This window comes from Glycine soja, chromosome 20 (genome assembly GCF_004193775.1).
Source record: "Glycine soja cultivar W05 chromosome 20, ASM419377v2, whole genome shotgun sequence".
NCBI lineage: Eukaryota > Viridiplantae > Streptophyta > Magnoliopsida > Fabales > Fabaceae > Glycine > Glycine soja.
The window spans coordinates 112,582-132,573 of NC_041021.1; the positions used below are offsets into that span (position 1 = coordinate 112,582).

General features: G+C 31.7%; 2 protein-coding genes across 3 annotated transcripts; one reads left to right on the plus strand and one right to left on the minus strand.

The window, feature by feature from the left end:
* The first annotated feature begins 2,498 nt into the window (after positions 1 to 2,498).
* On the plus strand, positions 2,499 to 8,970 carry LOC114402298 (65-kDa microtubule-associated protein 6-like). 2 transcript variants are annotated; one of them, XM_028364813.1, is made up of 12 exons: positions 2,499 to 3,218; positions 4,101 to 4,304; positions 4,877 to 5,143; positions 5,362 to 5,577; positions 5,689 to 5,844; positions 5,949 to 6,108; positions 6,359 to 6,510; positions 7,162 to 7,249; positions 7,332 to 7,405; positions 7,500 to 7,574; positions 7,749 to 8,109; positions 8,516 to 8,970. In XM_028364813.1, the coding sequence occupies exons 1-11, from the start codon at positions 3,144 to 3,146 to the stop codon at positions 8,085 to 8,087; spliced, it is 1,806 nt and encodes a 601-aa protein (XP_028220614.1). In that variant the 5' UTR covers positions 2,499 to 3,143; the 3' UTR covers positions 8,088 to 8,109; positions 8,516 to 8,970. The 2 variants fall into 2 exon arrangements, with proteins under 2 accessions (XP_028220614.1, XP_028220615.1); XM_028364814.1 differs by lacking the exons at positions 2,499 to 3,218; positions 4,101 to 4,304 and adding an exon at positions 4,335 to 4,708.
* A 4,081-nt stretch (positions 8,971 to 13,051) lies between these two features.
* On the minus strand, positions 13,052 to 15,988 carry LOC114403026 (FBD-associated F-box protein At4g10400-like). Its single transcript, XM_028365735.1, has 4 exons — positions 15,876 to 15,988; positions 14,359 to 15,324; positions 14,067 to 14,266; positions 13,052 to 13,418 (listed from the first exon to the last, which is right to left on the minus strand). The coding sequence occupies exons 2-4, from the start codon at positions 15,316 to 15,318 to the stop codon at positions 13,409 to 13,411; spliced, it is 1,170 nt and encodes a 389-aa protein (XP_028221536.1). The 5' UTR covers positions 15,319 to 15,324; positions 15,876 to 15,988; the 3' UTR covers positions 13,052 to 13,408.
* Positions 15,989 to 19,992: the final 4,004 nt, after the last annotated feature.

Sequence of the window (19,992 nt, forward strand, 5' to 3'; positions counted from 1 at the left end):
TTGGCTAGCAGTGTTAACTCACTCTTTGGACATTTATTTTCATATTTTTAATACTCTACCTGCGGTTCTTTTTTATTTTATTTTATTATTAGAGATCTTTCTAATTTCTATTTCTATTCCTCTTATTTTTTCTCTTTCCTTCTATTCTAATGTAATTAGGGCTCTGCTCTTCCTTAAATAAAAGAAATTAAGAAAAGTAGAGCTTAAACATTTCTATCAAATTTTGCTTGGCATGTGTGTACTTAATAAACTAAGGCAACAAGTTTCCTATTTAAGATGTAGGAGCAAGGTTATTTTAAGCTTCTAGTAACTTCAATCGTTTTCATGATCACTTGCAAGTTGCCAAATCTCACGAAATTTTTAAGGAAGGGGGGAAATTAGGCAAATGAAAAATCAACCATAGAATTAACTAGTTAAAAGAGGGTTTCCGCATGTTGGTAGACGTACTATATAACAATCTGTCTGTTTAATGATAACCAACGAAAGAGAAAAGAATAAATAACAATCAAAGTCCTTGAAATTTGATCATGTTCTGGCTGTTTCCTCAACCTTTTTCAAGAATAAAAATATATTTTGATAATAAAAATGAAACACTTTTTAAATTAGAATTATATTATTCATATTTTTTTTGAAAGGCAATTATATTATTCATACGATGATTTTGATAATATTTTTTTTATAATATTACTTTCTTTTTAATCCTTTTCTCTATTATATGACTTATTTAATCTCCCTTTTATTTTTTTTTCTTCTTATCTCTTTTATGTTGTAAAAAAATTCTAAAAAAAATGTTATATGAAAATAATTCCTCTTTAAACTGTATCAGAAATCAGAAGAAAGTATTGTAAGCACCAAAATACAAAAGAAGAAACTTATTAGTTATAAAATAAAGTTTAAGAATACGAAACTAACGTACAAATCAATTACATTTCAACGAAACAATCAAAATGAAATATTGAGACCTGAGAGTATAGAAAAGACAGAAAGGTAGATGGAAGATGAGGTCAACAAAAGGTCAATGATGTAAATGGATTATACAAATTTAAAGCTAGAAAGTTTTTCCCGGGTAAATTTAATAATTATTCCTTTCGTATTTATTCTGTTTCATAGTGTATCCCTTGCAATCTTTGCTTAGACATTCTAAACATGATATATAAGCATTTAAACTATATTTTGATTTGATGTTGATCTTTAGGAAAAAAAGGTGAACAATGTCAATACATGGAATACATTAATTTAGTTAAGAGACCAACCATAAATTCACATAAAAAACTAGCTAGTTGTAAGTTGGAATCATGGTCGAAGTTCTGTTTTGTTTGGTGCTAGTCTACTCCCAATATGAAATCAATGTAAGCTTGGCAACTTTCATTCAGCAAAAAGAATAGTCACTTAACCAAACTGGCAGATTATTTTCACACTTGCAAACTCATTTTTCAAATAGTCATTTTTTAACCCTTTTTTCAACTTTTATTATTTTCTCTGAGCATTTAACTTCAATAAACTGTCTTCTCAAAAGAAAAAAAAACTTCAATAAACTGAACGGAAAAGAAAGGAAATGGATGCTTTCCATTTTCTTTTCTCTCAATTTTTTCATCACCAAACTTTAAAAAGAATAGATTTCACACTCTATAAAGTATATATCATCTTTATTTTTTAAAAAAACTTATGAAATGAAAAAATCTAAAAAATAAATAAATCCAAGAGCCAAAGTTTACCGTACGTATCCGTTTTTTCCTTTTCTTTTTCTATTAACCCTAATAAGCTAGTTTGACTTTCATTTATTTATCTTTTGCTTCTAGGAAGTAAAGTAATCATAAATTCAGACTCATTTAATTTCAACATTGTCATGAACTGCCAATCTGACTTATATTTCCACTTTAAATTTCTTCCCCAAAAATCACTGGCAAACTTTATCTGAGGAACAATTAGAAGTGTTTACATGGTGCGAAAGTTGCACGTGTTCTCCTAGACTACAAAATACAAAATAATGAAAGTTCACAGTAATAAAGTCATAGATCTTAATCAGAGGCATTGAATAACTGATTCACACCTTTATAATTACGTTAATTTCCTATTCAATTTAAAATGTAAATTCTTTTTATAATATTTAAACCGAACCATTAACCCCGTCCTTAACAAATACAATACACATTTCACCCCCCAAAAAACACTTTTTTTTTTTTTATTTCTTCACTTTCCTTCCTTTGTCATGGCACAAACACTTCAACGTCAAAACAGCTACTTGGGTTGGGTCACAGCAAAATCCAACCCAAACAAACCATTACCACGCGCTTCCACTAAGTTACTGATAAGAAACTTGCTTGTCCTATTAGAGAGTGATCAGCACGCGCTGCAAGACGAGTACCAAACAACAAATATCAAGATTCTATCCTGTCAGAAAAATTTCTCACTCACTCACAGAAACAAACACAACAAGAAGAGAAAGTTAAGAAAAAAGAAAATAAAATAAAATAAGAAACCATGTTTTGAGTAGAGATTTTAACCTATACAAATCATTGGCCAATGTGAACACATGAGAGAGAGAGAGTGTATGCACACACAGATACAGAATAGTGAGAACAGAATACAGATCCATTCCATTCCAAATACTTGCCTCTTTGTTTTCTTTTATTTACCTGCTCCTTCTTGTTGTTGCTGCTACATTTAGGCGCATTTTAGCATCTAACCACCAAACCAAACCCTAAAAAAGCATTATCCTCTCTCCTTCTTTGTTCTTTGCCTTTTTTCTTTTCTCTTTCCCTCTTCAACAATAATAATGGCAATCATTTCCGTTTTCATTTTCTTTTCCCTCTGAAAACACACCCTCTTTACAGATCCTGTTGTTTCTCTCTCTCTCTCTCTCACACACACACACAATTTGTTTTCTTTCTTTGTAGCTGCCAAAACAATTTGCTCAACATAAAGAGAGAGAGAAAGAGACTACCAAAGGTTTCAGTTTTAGATCTGAGGGAGCTAAGGTTGTTTGAAGCAATGGAGACACCCCATGTCTCTTGGTCTTTCACATGAGATGAAAGTTTCTTGCTTTCTTCTTCTTTGACCCTTTTAGTCTTTATTCTTCTACTACTACCTTACTTGGTAACTTTCATAAATTAGCACTAAGAGCGTCTCAGATTTTGGTAACAATGCTGGCCATTGGGGCACATGGCACTAGTATCCGCACAAGCTCTACTTGCACTGCTTTGCTCAGAGAACTTGAGGTCTTTCTCTTTCTTCTTCGGTGCTTCAGAATTCTGGGTTTTGAGGAATTTGTTGGGTGCACAAATGATAACATGGGTTGTTTCTTTTTCTTAATGAAGAGTCTGCTTGTGATGATTTGTTCATGATATGCCTACTCTTTATTTTTTATTTCTTCTTCATCTTCTTCTTGTTCTTCGCTATTCTCTACCCAATTGTTTGTTCTTTCTCCCCAGGTCAACTTTTTGTCTGTTTTACTGTGTCAAAAGGAAAAAAAAAACAGCACTGATAGGGTCTCTGTAGGTTTTTTAATTATGGGGGGAAAGGGGTCTTTCTTCATTAGATTGATTACCTGAGTTGAAAAGGTCTTTTTTTCAGCTTTTAAAACTTTCCTTGTTTTTGGTCTAAAATTTGAAGGTTTTTTACTGTTTTTTTAAAAAAAAAATCAGTGGATTGGGATTCTTGATGCATTTTAAAAGTTACCAGTTCAATAGTTGGTATGGGGTTTTTGGTTGACTTGGTCGTTATACTATACTGTTTGTTTAATCTTATTGCTTTTTGTGAGATATGATGACACTCACATAGAACCGGTTTCTGGTTTGGTGGCAATTTGGTTTAGCTTTGGTGTAGTGTTTTATAATTTTGTTGATTTGCATTTTTGTGTCTAGAAAGTTAATACCGAACTGTTTGTTGTTTTCATTTTTACTTTCTTCTTCATTTGTTACATTCTTCCACTACTGTTTGGTTAAGCCTTGTTTTATGGTTTTGTTGATTTGCATTTTTGTGTCTAGGAAGTTAATACCAAACTGTTTGTTGTTTTAATTTTTACTTAATTCTTTATTTGTTACTTTTTTTCCACTACTTTTTTTTTTTCCTTGGATTGACAGATCCTGTTATGTGTGCAGCAAATATGGAACGATATTGGGGAGACCGAAGTGGAGAAAGATCGAATGTTGATGGAGCTGGAGAGGGAATGCTTAGAAGTATACAGGAGAAAGGTTGATGAGGCTGCTAACACCAAAGCACGCTTTCATCAAACAGTTGCCGCCAAGGAAGCAGAGCTTGCTACACTGATGGCTGCACTTGGAGAACATGATATTCATTCACCGGTAAAAAAAAATTGCCTGTATTCAAATTTCAAAAAGTCAATTTCAGGCTTGGCATCCCAGTAATTTGCTGTCTGGATATATAAAAAAAGGAAATTATTAAAGGATTGAGCTTGTGGCTCAACTTGCACCAGTTAGAGTCTGTAAGATAAGATTGCAATGATGTTGTCTTACTAGAGCTTCAATTCTCCACGATGTCTCCTACACCCCTGCCCAGGTTGCTGCACCTCCAATCCAATGTACCAATGAAAAATATGGAAGATAAATAATGTTATTCGTTAGATGGTACTGCAAAGCATAAATCTTTAAGAACTGTGGGTGCTGGAGGACTGTCTGAAAATTTGGGAAGAAATGTAGAAGGAAAAGGGAGTAGCACCTTTACTGCTCTCATGAAATATGTATAAAGTGTATGTTTGGAATTGTTTACATGGACTTTTTATATGTGGTGATATAGGAGATATCTGTGTGCCTTCAATCAATCTAACTATTGGAGGGAAAGGGGGCATGTTATAGTGTGCTAAGAAGATTTAATTAAGAATTAGTTTTCTGATCCTTTTTGTCTGTGAATTTTTTAGATTAAGATGGAGAAGAGATCAGCATCCCTGAAGCAGAAACTTGCGTCCATCACACCTTTGGTTGAAGAACTGAAGAAGAAAAAAGATGAAAGATTGAAGCAATTTGAAGATGTAAAGACTCAAATAGAAAAGATAAGTGGAGAGATTTTTGGATTCCATTCTGTCAATAATGCTTTGAGCAGCACAGCAGTTGAGGATGAACATGACTTGTCACTTAGAAGACTTAATGAATATCAAACGCATCTCCGAACACTTCAAAAAGAAAAGGTTTATATTATGATATAAACTGATCCTTGAACTTTCTTATAGCCGTGGACTGTGGTTATGGCCTATGGGTTAATAAAAGCCTTTCATTTTTGTGAATGTTCGATTCATATAAATATTTGTTTGGGCATGAGATGTTAAAGATCCATCCTCATATCAATTAGTATATTGATCCTCCTTTCATAACTCATTTTTGCATTTTCTATGCCTGTTCTTTTCAGTCTGATCGCCTTCAAAAGGTCTTGCAATGTGTGAATGAGGTGCATTCTCTTTGTAGTGTGCTTGGGTTGGATTTTGGCCAGACTGTGGGTGATGTACATCCAAGTTTGCATGGGACTCAGGTGGAACAATCAACTAATATTAGCAATAGCACATTGGAAGGTCTAGAGCAGGCCATTCTCAAGTTAAAAATAGAAAGGAAAACTAGAATTCAGAAGGTGATTTTTCTGTATCATACATAATTGCTTCTAGTATGATTGGTTTTTGTAATTTCTTCCCTTCCTTTACTCTTGCCTGATACTTAAAGTACACTCTTTTTAAAAATGCAGCTGAAGGATGTTGTATCTAAACTATTTGAACTTTGGAATTTGATGGACTCATCAAAAGAAGAGAGAAACTGTTTTATGAAGATTACTTCTATTGTTGGAACCTCAGAATCAGAAATCACTGAACGAGGTGTTCTTTCAACAGAAATGATAGAGAAGGTCTGGAAGCTTCTTTCAGTTCTCTCACCCTTTATTGTTTTTTTTCATTCTTTGCAATTTATTCTGTGGAGATGGGGGTCCTAGACTGAAAATTCCTTTTTCAGGCTTCGGCACAAGTGGACAGGCTTGCCAAACTAAAAGCAAGCAGAATGAAAGAACTTGTTTTTAAGAAGAGGTCAGAGTTAGAGGAAATATGTAAATTGACTCATACTGAACCAGATACAAGTACTACAGCCGAGAAAGCTAGTGCATTAATAGATTCTGGTCTGTTCCTGTGCATTAATAGATTATTTACCTATAACTACCTCTTAGAATGTTTTTTAGGACAGCTTTCTTCTAAGGAATACTTTTGTTTTTCAAAGCTCTCTTAAGAAGCTAACAAAATAAGGGATTATTTCTCTAAAACAAGTTGAGCTAAACACATTTAGTCATTTCTTTAAATCCTTTTTTTAAAGATTTACCTGGAAATGATCCGAGTATCTGACATTATTGAATCATACTGTTTTTTGTATAGGACTGGTGGATCCTTCTGAGCTATTAGCCAACATTGAAGCACAGATAATAAAGGCAAAAGATGAAGCTTTGAGCAGAAAAGAAGTAACAGATAGGATTGATAAGTGGTTTGCTGCGTGTGAAGAGGAGAATTGGCTTGACGAATATAATCAAGTAAGCCAGCAATTATGTTTTATAATTTGTATAGCTTCATAAACACGCTGGTAGGACACAGGTCTGCCAGGGTTTTGCCTTCTTTCTTTGTTTTTAATTCTCTTTGTTATTTTTCCTGCCCAAACTCTTGTACTTTTATTGAAAGTTTCAAATGCTATTGATACATTATATTTTTCATTAAAGTAAAGAGAGATTCTTGCACGGATTAATCAAGATCACTTGCATAGAACACACCATAAAAAATTGTCATGTCAGATGAACTGAAGTGAAAGTTGATGAAACAATAGTTTGAAAAAGTGAAACCAAATATATCAATATATTTATAAATCACAATTTTATTGTAAGCTTGAGTTTTCTGTTTGTATCTATGTGATTAGCAAATATTGGTCTCACTTTTTGTTGTGTATCTTATTCAAACTCAATCAATCTGATGTGACAATTTTTGCGATGCAATATTTTTAATCAGGATAGACTTGTGTTGTCCACTAATTAGGATACAACTAATCAGAGACACAATTAATTTGACCTTTTTCATTTAATAGTTTAAGTCTTGCAGCTAAAATAAATGTTATTACATTTAATTTCATTCACGAACAACTGTTACTGTTAGACCAATTAGTTTGTTCTCTGAAGTAATAAAAACAATTTCAGGATGACAACAGATACTGTGCTGGGCGAGGCGCTCACATTAATCTTAAACGTGCAGAACGCGCTAGAATAACTATAAGCAAAATTCCAGGTTTGCTTTCATGAATGCCTGTGAACCTATCCATTATTGACAGTGCCATTTGGACTTCTGATGACAGTATGTTTTCTTTCAGCTATGGTTGACAATCTTATAAACAAAACACTAGCCTGGGAAGATGAAAAGAAGACTCATTTTCTATATGATGGGGTGAGCTTTGAAGTGCTGTAATTATTTCTGGTTGTGTTCTTTATCTCGAAGCATTTTTTAAGAAGGTAAATTTGATTGTCTATATTATCTGCAGGTACGTTTGGTGTCAATTTTGGACGATTATAAACTGGCCAGACAACAGAAAGAGGAAGATAAGAGACGACATAGGGTAAAGTTACTCGTCTTTACACATTTGCCAATTATTTGTTTGTCCACAAATTAATCTTTGAATACAAGAATAGAAATGATTTTTTTTTTTAAAACTTTAATGTTCTGAGAAATACTAGTACATCTTTCTCTACAATTTATAGCTAATTGGTGTGTATTACTTTGAATCGTGCAGGACCTTAAGAAGATGCAAGATCTACTCCTAAATCAAAAGGAAGCCATGTATGGTTCTAAACCTAGTCCAAGAAAAAATAACAGCTTTAGAAAGACTAATAGTTACCGTGCAAATGGAAATGGATCTATGCCTCCTACACCTCGCCGTAACTCTTTAAGTGGTGGAACGACATCTGAACTACTGACACCGCGGTCCTACTCTGGCCGTCAGAATGGATATTTTAAGGAAATGAGAAGATTGTCTACTGCACCTCTGAACTTTGTGGCTATATCTAAGGAAGATACAATGTCATATGCTTCCCTTTGTGGTTCAGAGCCTGATTCCCCTCCCCAAGTTTAAATGATAAAAAGAAAAAAAAATGGTAGGTTGTGGTTTCAGTTTGCAATTGTATATTTTTGTGTACTTAGGTCCTGTTTGGTTAAACTTTTCTTAGGTCCTGTTTTGTTAAGCTTTTCAACAAGTACTAATATGAGAAGAAGGTGAGAAGGTAAAATGAGTTAAGCTTCTTTCATAAGTTAAAATTATAGCTTATGCATTGGTTAAATTTAAAATTTGCTTTTAGAGAAGCTAAATGACAACTTCTATAAATTAGCTTATGCATAAGTGCTTAGCATAACTTATAGGAGAAACTTATTTTACCTTTCTTTCTTTCCTTATAAATATTTATTGAGAAGTGTATCTAAATAGGACCATGATTTAATTTATTGGCCTTTGGTCATGTTTTCACTGACAAGACAATTTGATCATATATTGTTCTACTTGTGCAGGAATAGGGTAAAAAAGATTTTCTTGGGCAGTGGCTGTAAACATGATTGAAAGCAGCACAGAACCTTGTGAATACACGAGATGGATTGTACACTATATTTGGTTGTAATAAAGCTGAGATATACGTGGACAGTGATAACTGACATTTGAGGATACGAATTAGGGTGGTCTATGCTTTGAAGAAACATTAGCTTTGGGAAGAGTGTTGATACTGGTAGGGACTCATTTGTAGAGAGGGTAAACAAAACAGTGGAGATCGATCATACAGTGTTTGACCATGATGTATTTATTATGTTTGTGTTCCATGTGTATATATGTTTTCATTGTGATGGTGATGTAGTATAAGTAACTAAGATTATTTTGATTCATAACTGTAGGAGCGTCCATGCTATATACCTCATGCTCATTATTTATGTTTGTTATATGTGATAATCCAAGTTCAACTGTTATGCTCCAAGCAAGCTTACTTTTGGGCACTTAGCCCTGCCTGCATCAGTCAACTTAATTGAATGTTACATGTGGACGAATTAATCATTTCTATTGCATGATTAAGATAGAGAAGGCTTGGAATAAGTACTTCTAGTAGAAAGAAAATAAGGGAGGAGAGGTCGCCAGTTTGAAAAACTCTTAAATTTCTGATTAAAAACAGTGAGAGAATAAGGAAGTGTTTTAGATTAGAATTTTAAAAGATTATTTTGACATAAAAAAATCTTATAGATTTTAAAAAAAATTGTAAGAATTCAATGATTTTTAAGATTTTTTTTAAAAAAATTTATGATTAGGATTTTGTGATTAAGATTTTAATTTAATAGATTTATAAAATATGGATTCATTACATAATTTAAATTCCATGAAATTTTAAAAAAAATATTTTAAATTATTAATAAAAATTGATGAATTTTGTTTATCTAATATTTTAAATAAAATTTATTTTATATAAAGAATTCTAAATTTATTATGTAATAAGTCAATTTTTCTTAATATATTTACTAGTAGAATAGATTGTTCCCTTTCAAACATCAATTTCTCCTCATATATTTACTAACATGAATATTTGTAGTCATTTTCGCAATAATGATTTCACCTAACAAAAAAATGCTCAACAATTATTTTAAACCTCATTTATATATTTATCCACTTATACATGACTAATCTATTTCTTATGTTCATTAAAATTATATATTTCTCACGTTCATATATAATCATGTTCATTATGTATAAACATGTAATCAAGATGCCTCAAATTCAAAGAATTAGAAAAATCTCTCATATCATATGTTTGAGGGTATGTTATCCATTGATCGAACGAGTAAAAAATATTATGAATGTCTATCACTTTCAACAAAGAGATAAGAGATTATGTGTGAAAAGAAATAAAAAACACGTCAATGTCAATTTGCTAGAAAAGAAAAAAAGAGAAAAAGTTTCATGAAATCTTAAGGGTTTGAGTAAGATTGTTTAATATGTATTTTCTACTAAAAATTTTTTTTGTTAAAATCCACGGGAAGAAAGAATCCAATGAAATTTATATACTTTTGAATATCAGAGGACTATTTTTTAGTTTAAAAATTTTAATTGAATAACCGATTTTATTAAATTTCTTTGAAAAATTTAATAGTCTTGATTGAATATCACTAAACTTATTTTTATCATTTAAAATATTTAATTAAATACCTAATTTTTTTAAAAAAAATGTGTTTTTATAATCCTTTTTAGGCAATTGCTTTTTGTACCCAACATATTGTTTGTACACCGACCCTTTTTCTGTTTTTTCAACATTACCCCTAGCAAATTTACAGATTTATAATCTGTATGGGCCCATACGACTTTTTAATTTTTTTTAAAAATGTTTTACAAATTAATGATCCATATAGGATTTAAATCTATGACTTTCATATTATTAACACAAAGCTCTAACCAATTAAGTTAATAGACCAATTATGTTATAAAATAATTAATATTTTTATATATAACACTAAAATTTCTAATGTATATTTAATGCACATGTAAATTTACATCATAAATTTTGTGACAATTAATTTTGTTCTAATATATTTAATGCATCAAAATTAATTGTCACAAAATTTATTATGTAAACTTATATATATACATTAAATATATATTAATTGTCACATGTTTAAATTTTGTATGAGGTATTAATTTTAAATGAATTTGTAAATTTTTTAAAAAAAATCTGTATACATACGGATTACAAACGAATCCATAAGTTTGTCAGGATAATTTTAGAAAAAATAAAAAGATGTTGGATGACAAACAAGCTGGGTGCCCAAAGGGCAGCCCAAATGGATATCTTGAGACATGTCACATACGACTAAAAAGATGAAAGGGTGTAACTTAAAACCACATTCAAAACTTAAATTAGCATCAATTGTTAACTCCTGGACAGCATATGCCATGACCTAATCCAGGAGTTCGAATTCAATGCAAATTTTATGCCTTGAATCAAGATTATGCAGAGAAATGAAGTCATCTCAATGAGGCAACACAAAAAGATCCAATTTGCTGCAATGGGGGAGATTTATAGAGCCTAAGAAATTCAATGAGATGAGTGAAATATTTCCAAATTCCTTCCATCTAATAGACAAGATATAAAAGTCTGAACAAAAATTTCATTATGAACATGTTTTGTGCTCATAAATTTCATTATGTGGAGCAAGACAAAGTAACTAGTGATCCTGTCCTTGTTCTCAGATCTATCTCTGCCACTGTTAGTTACATGGATTTTACTACGACGTCAAAAGAATAAAAAATGTTTGTTTGAGACATATTCCGCAGTGTTGGTTTCGTAAAGTTAAAAATTTTCATGCATCAAAGACACAGAAGAAAATAGCTATTATAAGCCTATAAACAAGGCAATCAGAATATGACAGCTTTAGAAAAGTCAAAGAGGGGCATGAAAAAATGAGAGGGACAAGAGAACTAATGAAAGGGTTAAGAACTTCCACGAGAGGAGGGTTTGTTTCTGAAATTGAAATGAATATAGATTGTGCAACACGGCATATTTGACGACGAAATCATGACGATGGAGGGAAACAGAAACTGAGACACAAATTTGTTATATTTGGTAAGGGTGGATCAAAGACAAATTAGTGCAGACTCATCAGCTGTACCATAATTACAACGACAAAGGCTGGAATGGCCTCCAAACTCGTCCGTTGTCTTATCAGGGGAGGCTCAGGCAATTGATAAAAAAAGTGGAAAATAATAGGTTAGTTTTTAAGTTTTGTTAAAAATGTCCCCAAAGAATTCAACTTCCTTCTCTCTTCACCCTTCCTTAATTATGAGGCCAACTTTATATTCATTTTATCCATGTACTTTACCATTAGACATTTTAGTCCCAAGTGTTTTTTGTTTCCTTTGAACAAACATGCCGTTTGTCATAAGAGATTAAAAATATTTATCTTTAAAAGTTAAGGAACCAAAATGTTTGAGGGTGAAAACCAAGAATTTTATAAAGTACATGGACTAAAATATATATTTTCCTAAAAAAAGTGTAAATAATAAGTTTAGTTTCTGTATTTGTATGCCAAATAAGTTTACTTTTTAAATTTTATTTTAGTTCTTGAAATTATTTTTTTTTTCTCATTTTGATCCCTAGTTTAAACTTAAGTGATAATAATAATCTAAGTTTAGGGAGCAAAATGAGAAAAATGAGAAAATTTCATAGACTTAAATGAAAACCTACTTTTTTTTTTAAGATCTGTTTGAGTTTTTCCAAAATATTGATTTAACCTATATAGATAAACTAATTTTGGAAATATTAAATATTTCGAGTAAAGTATTTCAAGAAGATTTTGTCATCCTATAGGTATCCTAATCATATAATTAAACAAGCTCATTACATGCATTTAGTAGCTCAATAATCAATAATAATACACAACTGTCATCATAAGGTTGACATGAGCTCATATAACAACTCCTTAGACTAGTAATTCAGTTACATCCAAAACATTCTCAAGGACATCATGATACACGAAAGTTCCAAACCTAGTAGGCCATACAACGCCTAGCTTACATCCAAAGCATATAAAGTATCATTGCCTTTGATTAGCATGACCACTTACAGTAAATTAATTAGGGCTATATTTGTCTTCTTAAGATTAGTATGGAAATAAGTTTCAATGAAAATATTTGCTTGTTTAAGAAGAGATAGATTGCATGTTAAGTTTTGGTGAATAGGATCATGTGTCATACTAGGAGATCTAAGATTTTGAATAGAAATAAGCACAATTGTGTATGTTTCTTCCTGAACGATACTTCCTATGATTAAACTAGAATATTGGAAATAGATATGCAAAGAAATTTTGCATCATGGTGAAAAGTTCAGTTATCAAGAACCAAATTATTCAGCATGTAACACGTTGAGTATGTCTTGGCATTATCACTTGAAATACAAGTGACATACTAGAGATGTAAGTTTTTCAATGTTGGCAAATGGCAACTAAAGGAAATTTAGAATTCTGTCATGTATGGGACAAACCAAATGAAAAAATTAAGAAATGTCAAAGACTAGCATGAAAAGATGAAAAGGCATAACTTAAATCCACACATTCAAAACTTAAATTAGCATCAATTGTCAACTATGTATTGGGCATTTATGTGAAACAACATATCCCATGAGCTAATCCAGGAGTTTGTTCAATCCAAATTTTATGCCTCAAATCAAGATACAAAAGATACAAATTCTACGAGTTTAATGAAATATATCCCAAATTCTTTCCATCTATAGCCAAGACATAAAAGTATGAACAGCACTTTTGGTGTTCATAAATTTCATTATGTGGAGCACAACAAAGTTACTTATCATTGATCCTGTCCTTGTCCTCTGTAACTCTTCCATCTTTCTCTTCATCTTCCCCAATGTTTCATTTCCTTCAAGCATACCTAACCAATGAAATTCATATATGAAAATATTTCAAAAATTTGCTGCTTACAAATGCATAAAATGAGGCAAGTCATCGATTGGAAATAAAAGGAGATAAAATGTTAGTAAAGATGAAAACATATGAGAAAAATATTACATAAAAAAATGTCGTTCTTGCATTGTTTTTGCATCACCCTTTTCGATTTTAATACCGGATTTTTGTCACAATGTTCCCACAGTGATAATTTCTTATACTTAAAAACTTCGTATGTCAAAGCCAGATAAAAAAAATAACATTTATAACAAGCAGGATAAATAACATACTGACAATATAGCAATCTATCATTTGCTGTAAGAGTGTGTCGGGGAGAAAGGTAATCACAAAATGAAGTAAACACTGAATATTTTGTAAACAGAATATCCACCGAAAGAGTTTAAGCATGGATTTTAGTAACCTTGTCAAAAGAAAAAAAATTGCATGTTTCAAATGTATTCCCGAAAGTGTTGGTTTCTTAAACTTAAATTTTTCCATCTATCAAAGCCACATAAGAAAGCAGCTAATAATAAGCCGTATAAACAAGGCAATCACAAAATAACACCCTATAATTTGTAAGGAGAGAGCATCGGGGAGAAAAGGAAACATGAAATGAAGTAAAAAGAATATATACCTAACTAGTTCTTGATGGGATAGGGATACATTTATGAGATAAACTCTGGTCGGTGGAGGAGAGTTCACAAGTAAGTGCTCCAATGTCCTACTTACTTCTTCCTTAGATATGTTTACATGTGGATGCATTTTCACTTTCAATGACTCCAATCTACCAAAGCATGGAGGTTGAACAGTCGCTGCAGCAGGATCTGATAGGTCCTGTACAATTAGAGTGAATTGAATAAACATTTTAATGAAATGAAAGAATGAAGACAAGACATGATATGAGAAAATAAATTGAAGTAACTTACATTTAGTATTGCCTTAAGGGTAGCAGAAGAGATTGTGAGCATCTTAACATTAGTCATAAGTCGCAGCCAGGTAATGATGACTGAATAATGTATATCAACACGGGTCTCAATATCCGCCTCTTTAAGAAGTGAAAGATCACAAGTGGAGGAGAGTTGGAGAAGAGTAAAATGGAAACCATCCCTGATTGTAAGAGAAGTGAGATTCGGAGTAGAAAGCACAATGTGTTCTTGAAAGGTGTCAAGGGTCAAAGAAGAAAGGTTAGAATTGGATATGGAGAGGACTTGTGCAGAAGTGTGCATAAAGCAATATTGAATGACCAAAGTATTCAACATGTGACAAGTAGAAAAGGGCTCAACAAAGTTGTTGTTGTGGTCACTAGCAGTAAAGTGAACATTTGTGAGATGCAAGGTTTTCAAAGATGGTAGTAGTAGAGATTTTGGAAGTTCCAAAGAATATCCAATGAACACACTGGAAAGCTTAAGAGAAGTCAAAGATGGAGAGGGAAAAAGGAGAGGGACAAAAGGAGTTTTGGAAAGCTGAAAGGAGGGTGTGGCACCGTTAATGCAATCCAATGTATCTATATAGATTGTCAACTGCTGCACATTGTGCGACACAGCATAACTGATGACGTCATGCAAGAGTGTGGCCGAAGTTGAATGAAGGACCACAAAAAGAAGATCAATTAGGGAAACAGAATGGTCTCGTCCAGAAAGAACATGAGACACAAAATTGTGATATCTGGAAAATGTTCTAGGGTGGTTGAAAGAGAGACGAGTCATACGTCTCCAAAGGTTCTTCCAACGCTGAGAGAGTACACAAGTCTGAACTGCATTTCTTGTCTCCATCAATTCCATTATGTGGACCAATACAGAGTCAGGCAACTCACTCAGTCTGTCTTTTCCACCACCTGTGCTCTCTCTCTTTCTCTTCATCGCCAACTTCCTCTTACCTTCTTCCATTCAGACCTGACCAAATTAAGATATCAAGATGCAATAAGACTTGAGTTGGATAGAGTTTCATCTAATTTAACACCTAATCCAATCAAATATAATTGGATTAGTTTTGTTATTTTTTGTTAAGTAATCCAACTTAAACTAATTTGACTTTAATCGGATTGGTTCATATTATGTTGGCCAATTGACCAATTAAAATAGTATTATATTCTAGAAATTTGAAAGAATCATAATTAGTTCATACAAATCAAAGTACCGCTATAACTACACTTCTTAACTTGATGACATACAAAGAAAAATAATTAGGCGGCAAATAAATCATAAATAAAATTAAGAGACAAAGGAAAAAGAGTGAGTACTTGGAAGAAGACGAGACCAAGAAGCTTAAAAAAAACAAATATAAGGGACTCAACAATTTACTAAATTGAAAAATAAAAGGAAAAAAATGGACGATAAGTTACTAGGTGCAAAATGAAGGAAATTGAAAAACCAAATGAAAGAGGGAAAAAAGAAAGGAACAAAATAAATACAAAAGGGAAGTGAAGGATTGTTCATAGTCATACTGGTGGATCGGGACGACGGTGACCGATTGGGGAATGTCTACGACAAGCAGGAGCGCAAATGGCATCAAATCGATGCTTTGAGTTTTGAACAATTTGATGAAAATGATCTCTGATTGTACGAGTTAGGGTTACACATAGATAATGACATATATACTTATAGAAATAAAAAATATTTATTATTAATATTATATGCACATGGGGTTGGGTTGGGCTAATTGGGTTTGAAACCTATTAACTCGCAACCCAACCCAATTATAATTGGTTTGGGGGAATTGCCATCAACAACCCCTATTTTACTTATACATCCATTTTTATTTTTTTTCCCCTAAACACCTATCACCTGTTTCTATTTCCCTTTTATCCATATCATTGCTACATATACCTCTAGCATTTGATGCTTGCCTAACATTGCCAAATCAAATTGTCTTCATCAAGCCAACTTCATTGCCACAAGGCACAAACTTGGCTACGTCTTCATTAAGCCAACCTCATCCTATGACAACCACCACAAGCAAACCCTTGGAAGTTAGATAAAACCCTCATCATGGGTTCTTCGTGTTGCGGATAAGAGGGAAAGTGTAGAAGCAAATAACATAGGAAGCAAGGTTACATTCTATTTTTAGAAATTTAATTTTTTTTTCTAAGACTAAAAACATGTTTATCTTTTGATATAGATAAACATAAAAACATTCAGAAATTAGACTTTATTAGACGATGAGAAAAATAGTTCTCTTTATAAAACGAAACAAGATATAAGATTTAAAAATAAATTCAAACCCTTTGTCAATTAAAGCAATAGAGAGATAAAGAATTATATTGGTTTGTCTCAAACCCGAGACTACGTCTAGTTATAGAAACCCACCAAGTTTCCACTAACATATCAAAGTTACAAATATTTTTCATTATCACTGGCCCTTACACATTCAAGCTTTACCCCAAACTTGACTTAAACCTAGTATTCTTTGTTCTACCAAGCCGCTGTTAACTCTAAACAAATCAATAAGATTTGTTGAAAGTTTGCACACCGATTAAAATTGTGATTATCTTACAAGTGGATATATTACTGAACATTGTTAGTCTTTTCTCTCAAGGTATACAAAGTGTTTGAGAGCTTAGTATCTATACAAAGATTTACAAAATCTTTAGAAGAAAGAATGAAAGAATATGTTTGCATATATAATTTGTATCTTGTTTATTCAAAGCTTCTTTTATATATAGCCTTCATCTTTAAGTATTCATTCTCTCACAACAATTGAATTCTTTATTCTGCTCTTTGCTCAATGTCTTAAGTCCGTTGGAACATTTAATGCTTGCATTAAATGCACATTCCTTCTTCATGCAAAGTCTGTGCTGATAGATTATCGTGTTTGCACTTTAATAGATAAGTCACTTCTTTTATCATAGCAGATCTGCAACAACAGAGCATCCCTTTTGATGAGGATCAATGTTTTCTAGACCGTACACTTTATTTATTCTTCATAGGATTTTGATAGATCCTAGGAAATGTTTTTTTGCATAAAAGAATCTCAGACACAGAGTATTCAATGAAGTTTTAATTGCACTACTTAAACGTTATACTAGATCATTTTATGAATACATCATTTGAAAATACAAACACACAAATAATGATCTGATAGCATATCAAATACAACTTTTATCATTTGTATTTATTTGCATCTAATTAAAATAATTAGGAGTTATGATTCGTCTTAAAGACATAAATGTCTTTAGGCTTAATAGAAATAAATATTATAGGTTTGGAATTGGGGGAAAGAATAGCACGCATGGGTACATAGGAACAAGCATAAAGTGATTTCTTGGCACAACATCGCCTGCTGAATTGATGATGTTCAGTCTTCTAGAAAAGGTGGCAATGGGGGAGGGGGGAGAACCCTCACGCATACAACTATAGTTGTTGTTGCAATGTTAATGATTTGAATATGCCTTTCTTCGTGTCGCAAGCGAACCCATAACTGTATGTTTGAATGTTAATGATCTAAATGTTCCTTCTAAGGGCCTTATCTTCCTTAGAGGTGTTGGTTAATACTTCCATGGGTTTTTCTTCTAGAAATTAATTTCTTGTAATAGATTATGAAATTAATTTGTGAAACATTTGATTACAAGAAAAAATGTGGATCTAATATAACATTTTTGGAAATAAAAATATAAAGGAAGGTGCATTTAGTACTTAAGGGGGTGTATTTAGAAATTGCTTTGGTTTAGTCAAACTTTACCCGACTAACCCATTGAAATGCAATTGGGTTAGATTTGATTAACTAAATATCCTAGTCAATCAAGCATAAACCTCAAGTTTATTGCACCAATACAATATAATATAATATATCAACCTAGGCTTTATCCTATTCTGTTGGTATAGTGTATTTATGATAGGGTGTATATATACCACAGATTGATCTCTTAAAGTATGATTTATTCTTCTTTTATATTTCATGATTTATTTTTAATTTAAATAAGATCTTTATAATTATAGGAATATCTTATTAGAATATGATTTATAAGCATATAATATCATGCATATTGGAATACAATCCTCTTTAATTATTTGTATTTATTCCAATTAGTCTATAAAATGGATTGTGTTATGTAGTTCAAACACATGATTTTGAATCTATATTTTTTTTTTCTCTTTTAACTTGATATTATAGTCGTATCATCCTCGGTGATATGTTATGCCTCTATTCCGCTACCGAGTTTCAAACAAAAAAATCAGAACTCAAACCAATGTTTGCTTAGTTGTGTTGTCAAATGGTGTTTCCCATTGGGTTTGTCCTTTTGTCTGTTGTTTGCTACCTCAAACATCCCGACAATCATTAGCCACCCATTCGTCATCGGCAACTTTTATGACAACATGCATTTTAGTTGTGACTTTTTTTCCAGCGACGATCATTTCAGTGGTGAGTCTTCCCTCACATATGAATCATAGTAACTTTTTTCCATCGACTATCATTTTTATGGTAATTCTTTCCCTGCCCACAAAATTATTATTGGTTTCATTGTGGATTTGAAAACAACGAACTTTGTTTTGCTTGCCATGAAATTTCTCTCGAGCTGATGGTCATTCTACCTTTAGGATTTTTTTATTCTTTTATATTTTATGATTTTTTTTCCTTATTTAGTTAGGAGTTTTGTAATTATAGGAATACAATATCATAATACTTGTATAGTTTAAACATACAGTTTGAATATTTTGGTATATTATGTTTGACAATTATTTTATTTTAGTATAAGTTAAATTTTAATATTTTAAATGTTTAAATATTTTATTTTTTTATAAAATTTTCTGATTTTTGTTAAAAATGTTAACATTCTGTGAACTTTTAAATTTTAAAATAATTAATTTAGCATAATAGCAGGTGAGTATTTTTATTTTAATCTTGTTGGTCTTATTATCATTGCAAAGCTTACACTGGGCCTCAAACAAATGCTTCCACCTATGCGAGCATCATCGTCGTCGTTAGCGAAGTTCTTCCATGGTCCCACGCGGTGTCCATACTAGTGGCGGTCGTGAAGCATTCTTCTTTCCGAGAGCGTCGCCGAGTCGCTGTTCATCTTCTTCCTCTTATAGCGGAGCACTAAACTTATGTTTTCTCAAATCCTCTTATCTTTTGTTTTCTATCCGATCCACAATGATCCTCTTTAGTTTGTTTATTGTGTGATTATATTCTGAATTTGGTGATTGATTTCAGAAATTGGATTTGAATACTAGAGATTTGTGTTTGATCGAGTTGGGTATTTTTTATAAATTAAAATTATTACAGCTAAAATTCATCATAATATTTAAATCAATGTTTGGTAGTTGAATTGGTTTTCATGGAAATATTATTACACATAGTGGATTTTTAGTCCTTAGTATATTATTATTCGTACAAATGATACTTCAAATTTCAAACGAATAAGAAATTATAGATACTTTACCTTTTGAGTTGTTGTATCGGATATTAAATTAATTATTTTAAAATTTAAATGTTAATAAAATATTAACATTTCAAATGGAAAATTAAAAAATATATTTTGAAAACATAAAAATTATTATTAAATTTTTGAAATTTAATATATAAAAATAAAATAATTATAAAATATAATAAATTAAAAGTAA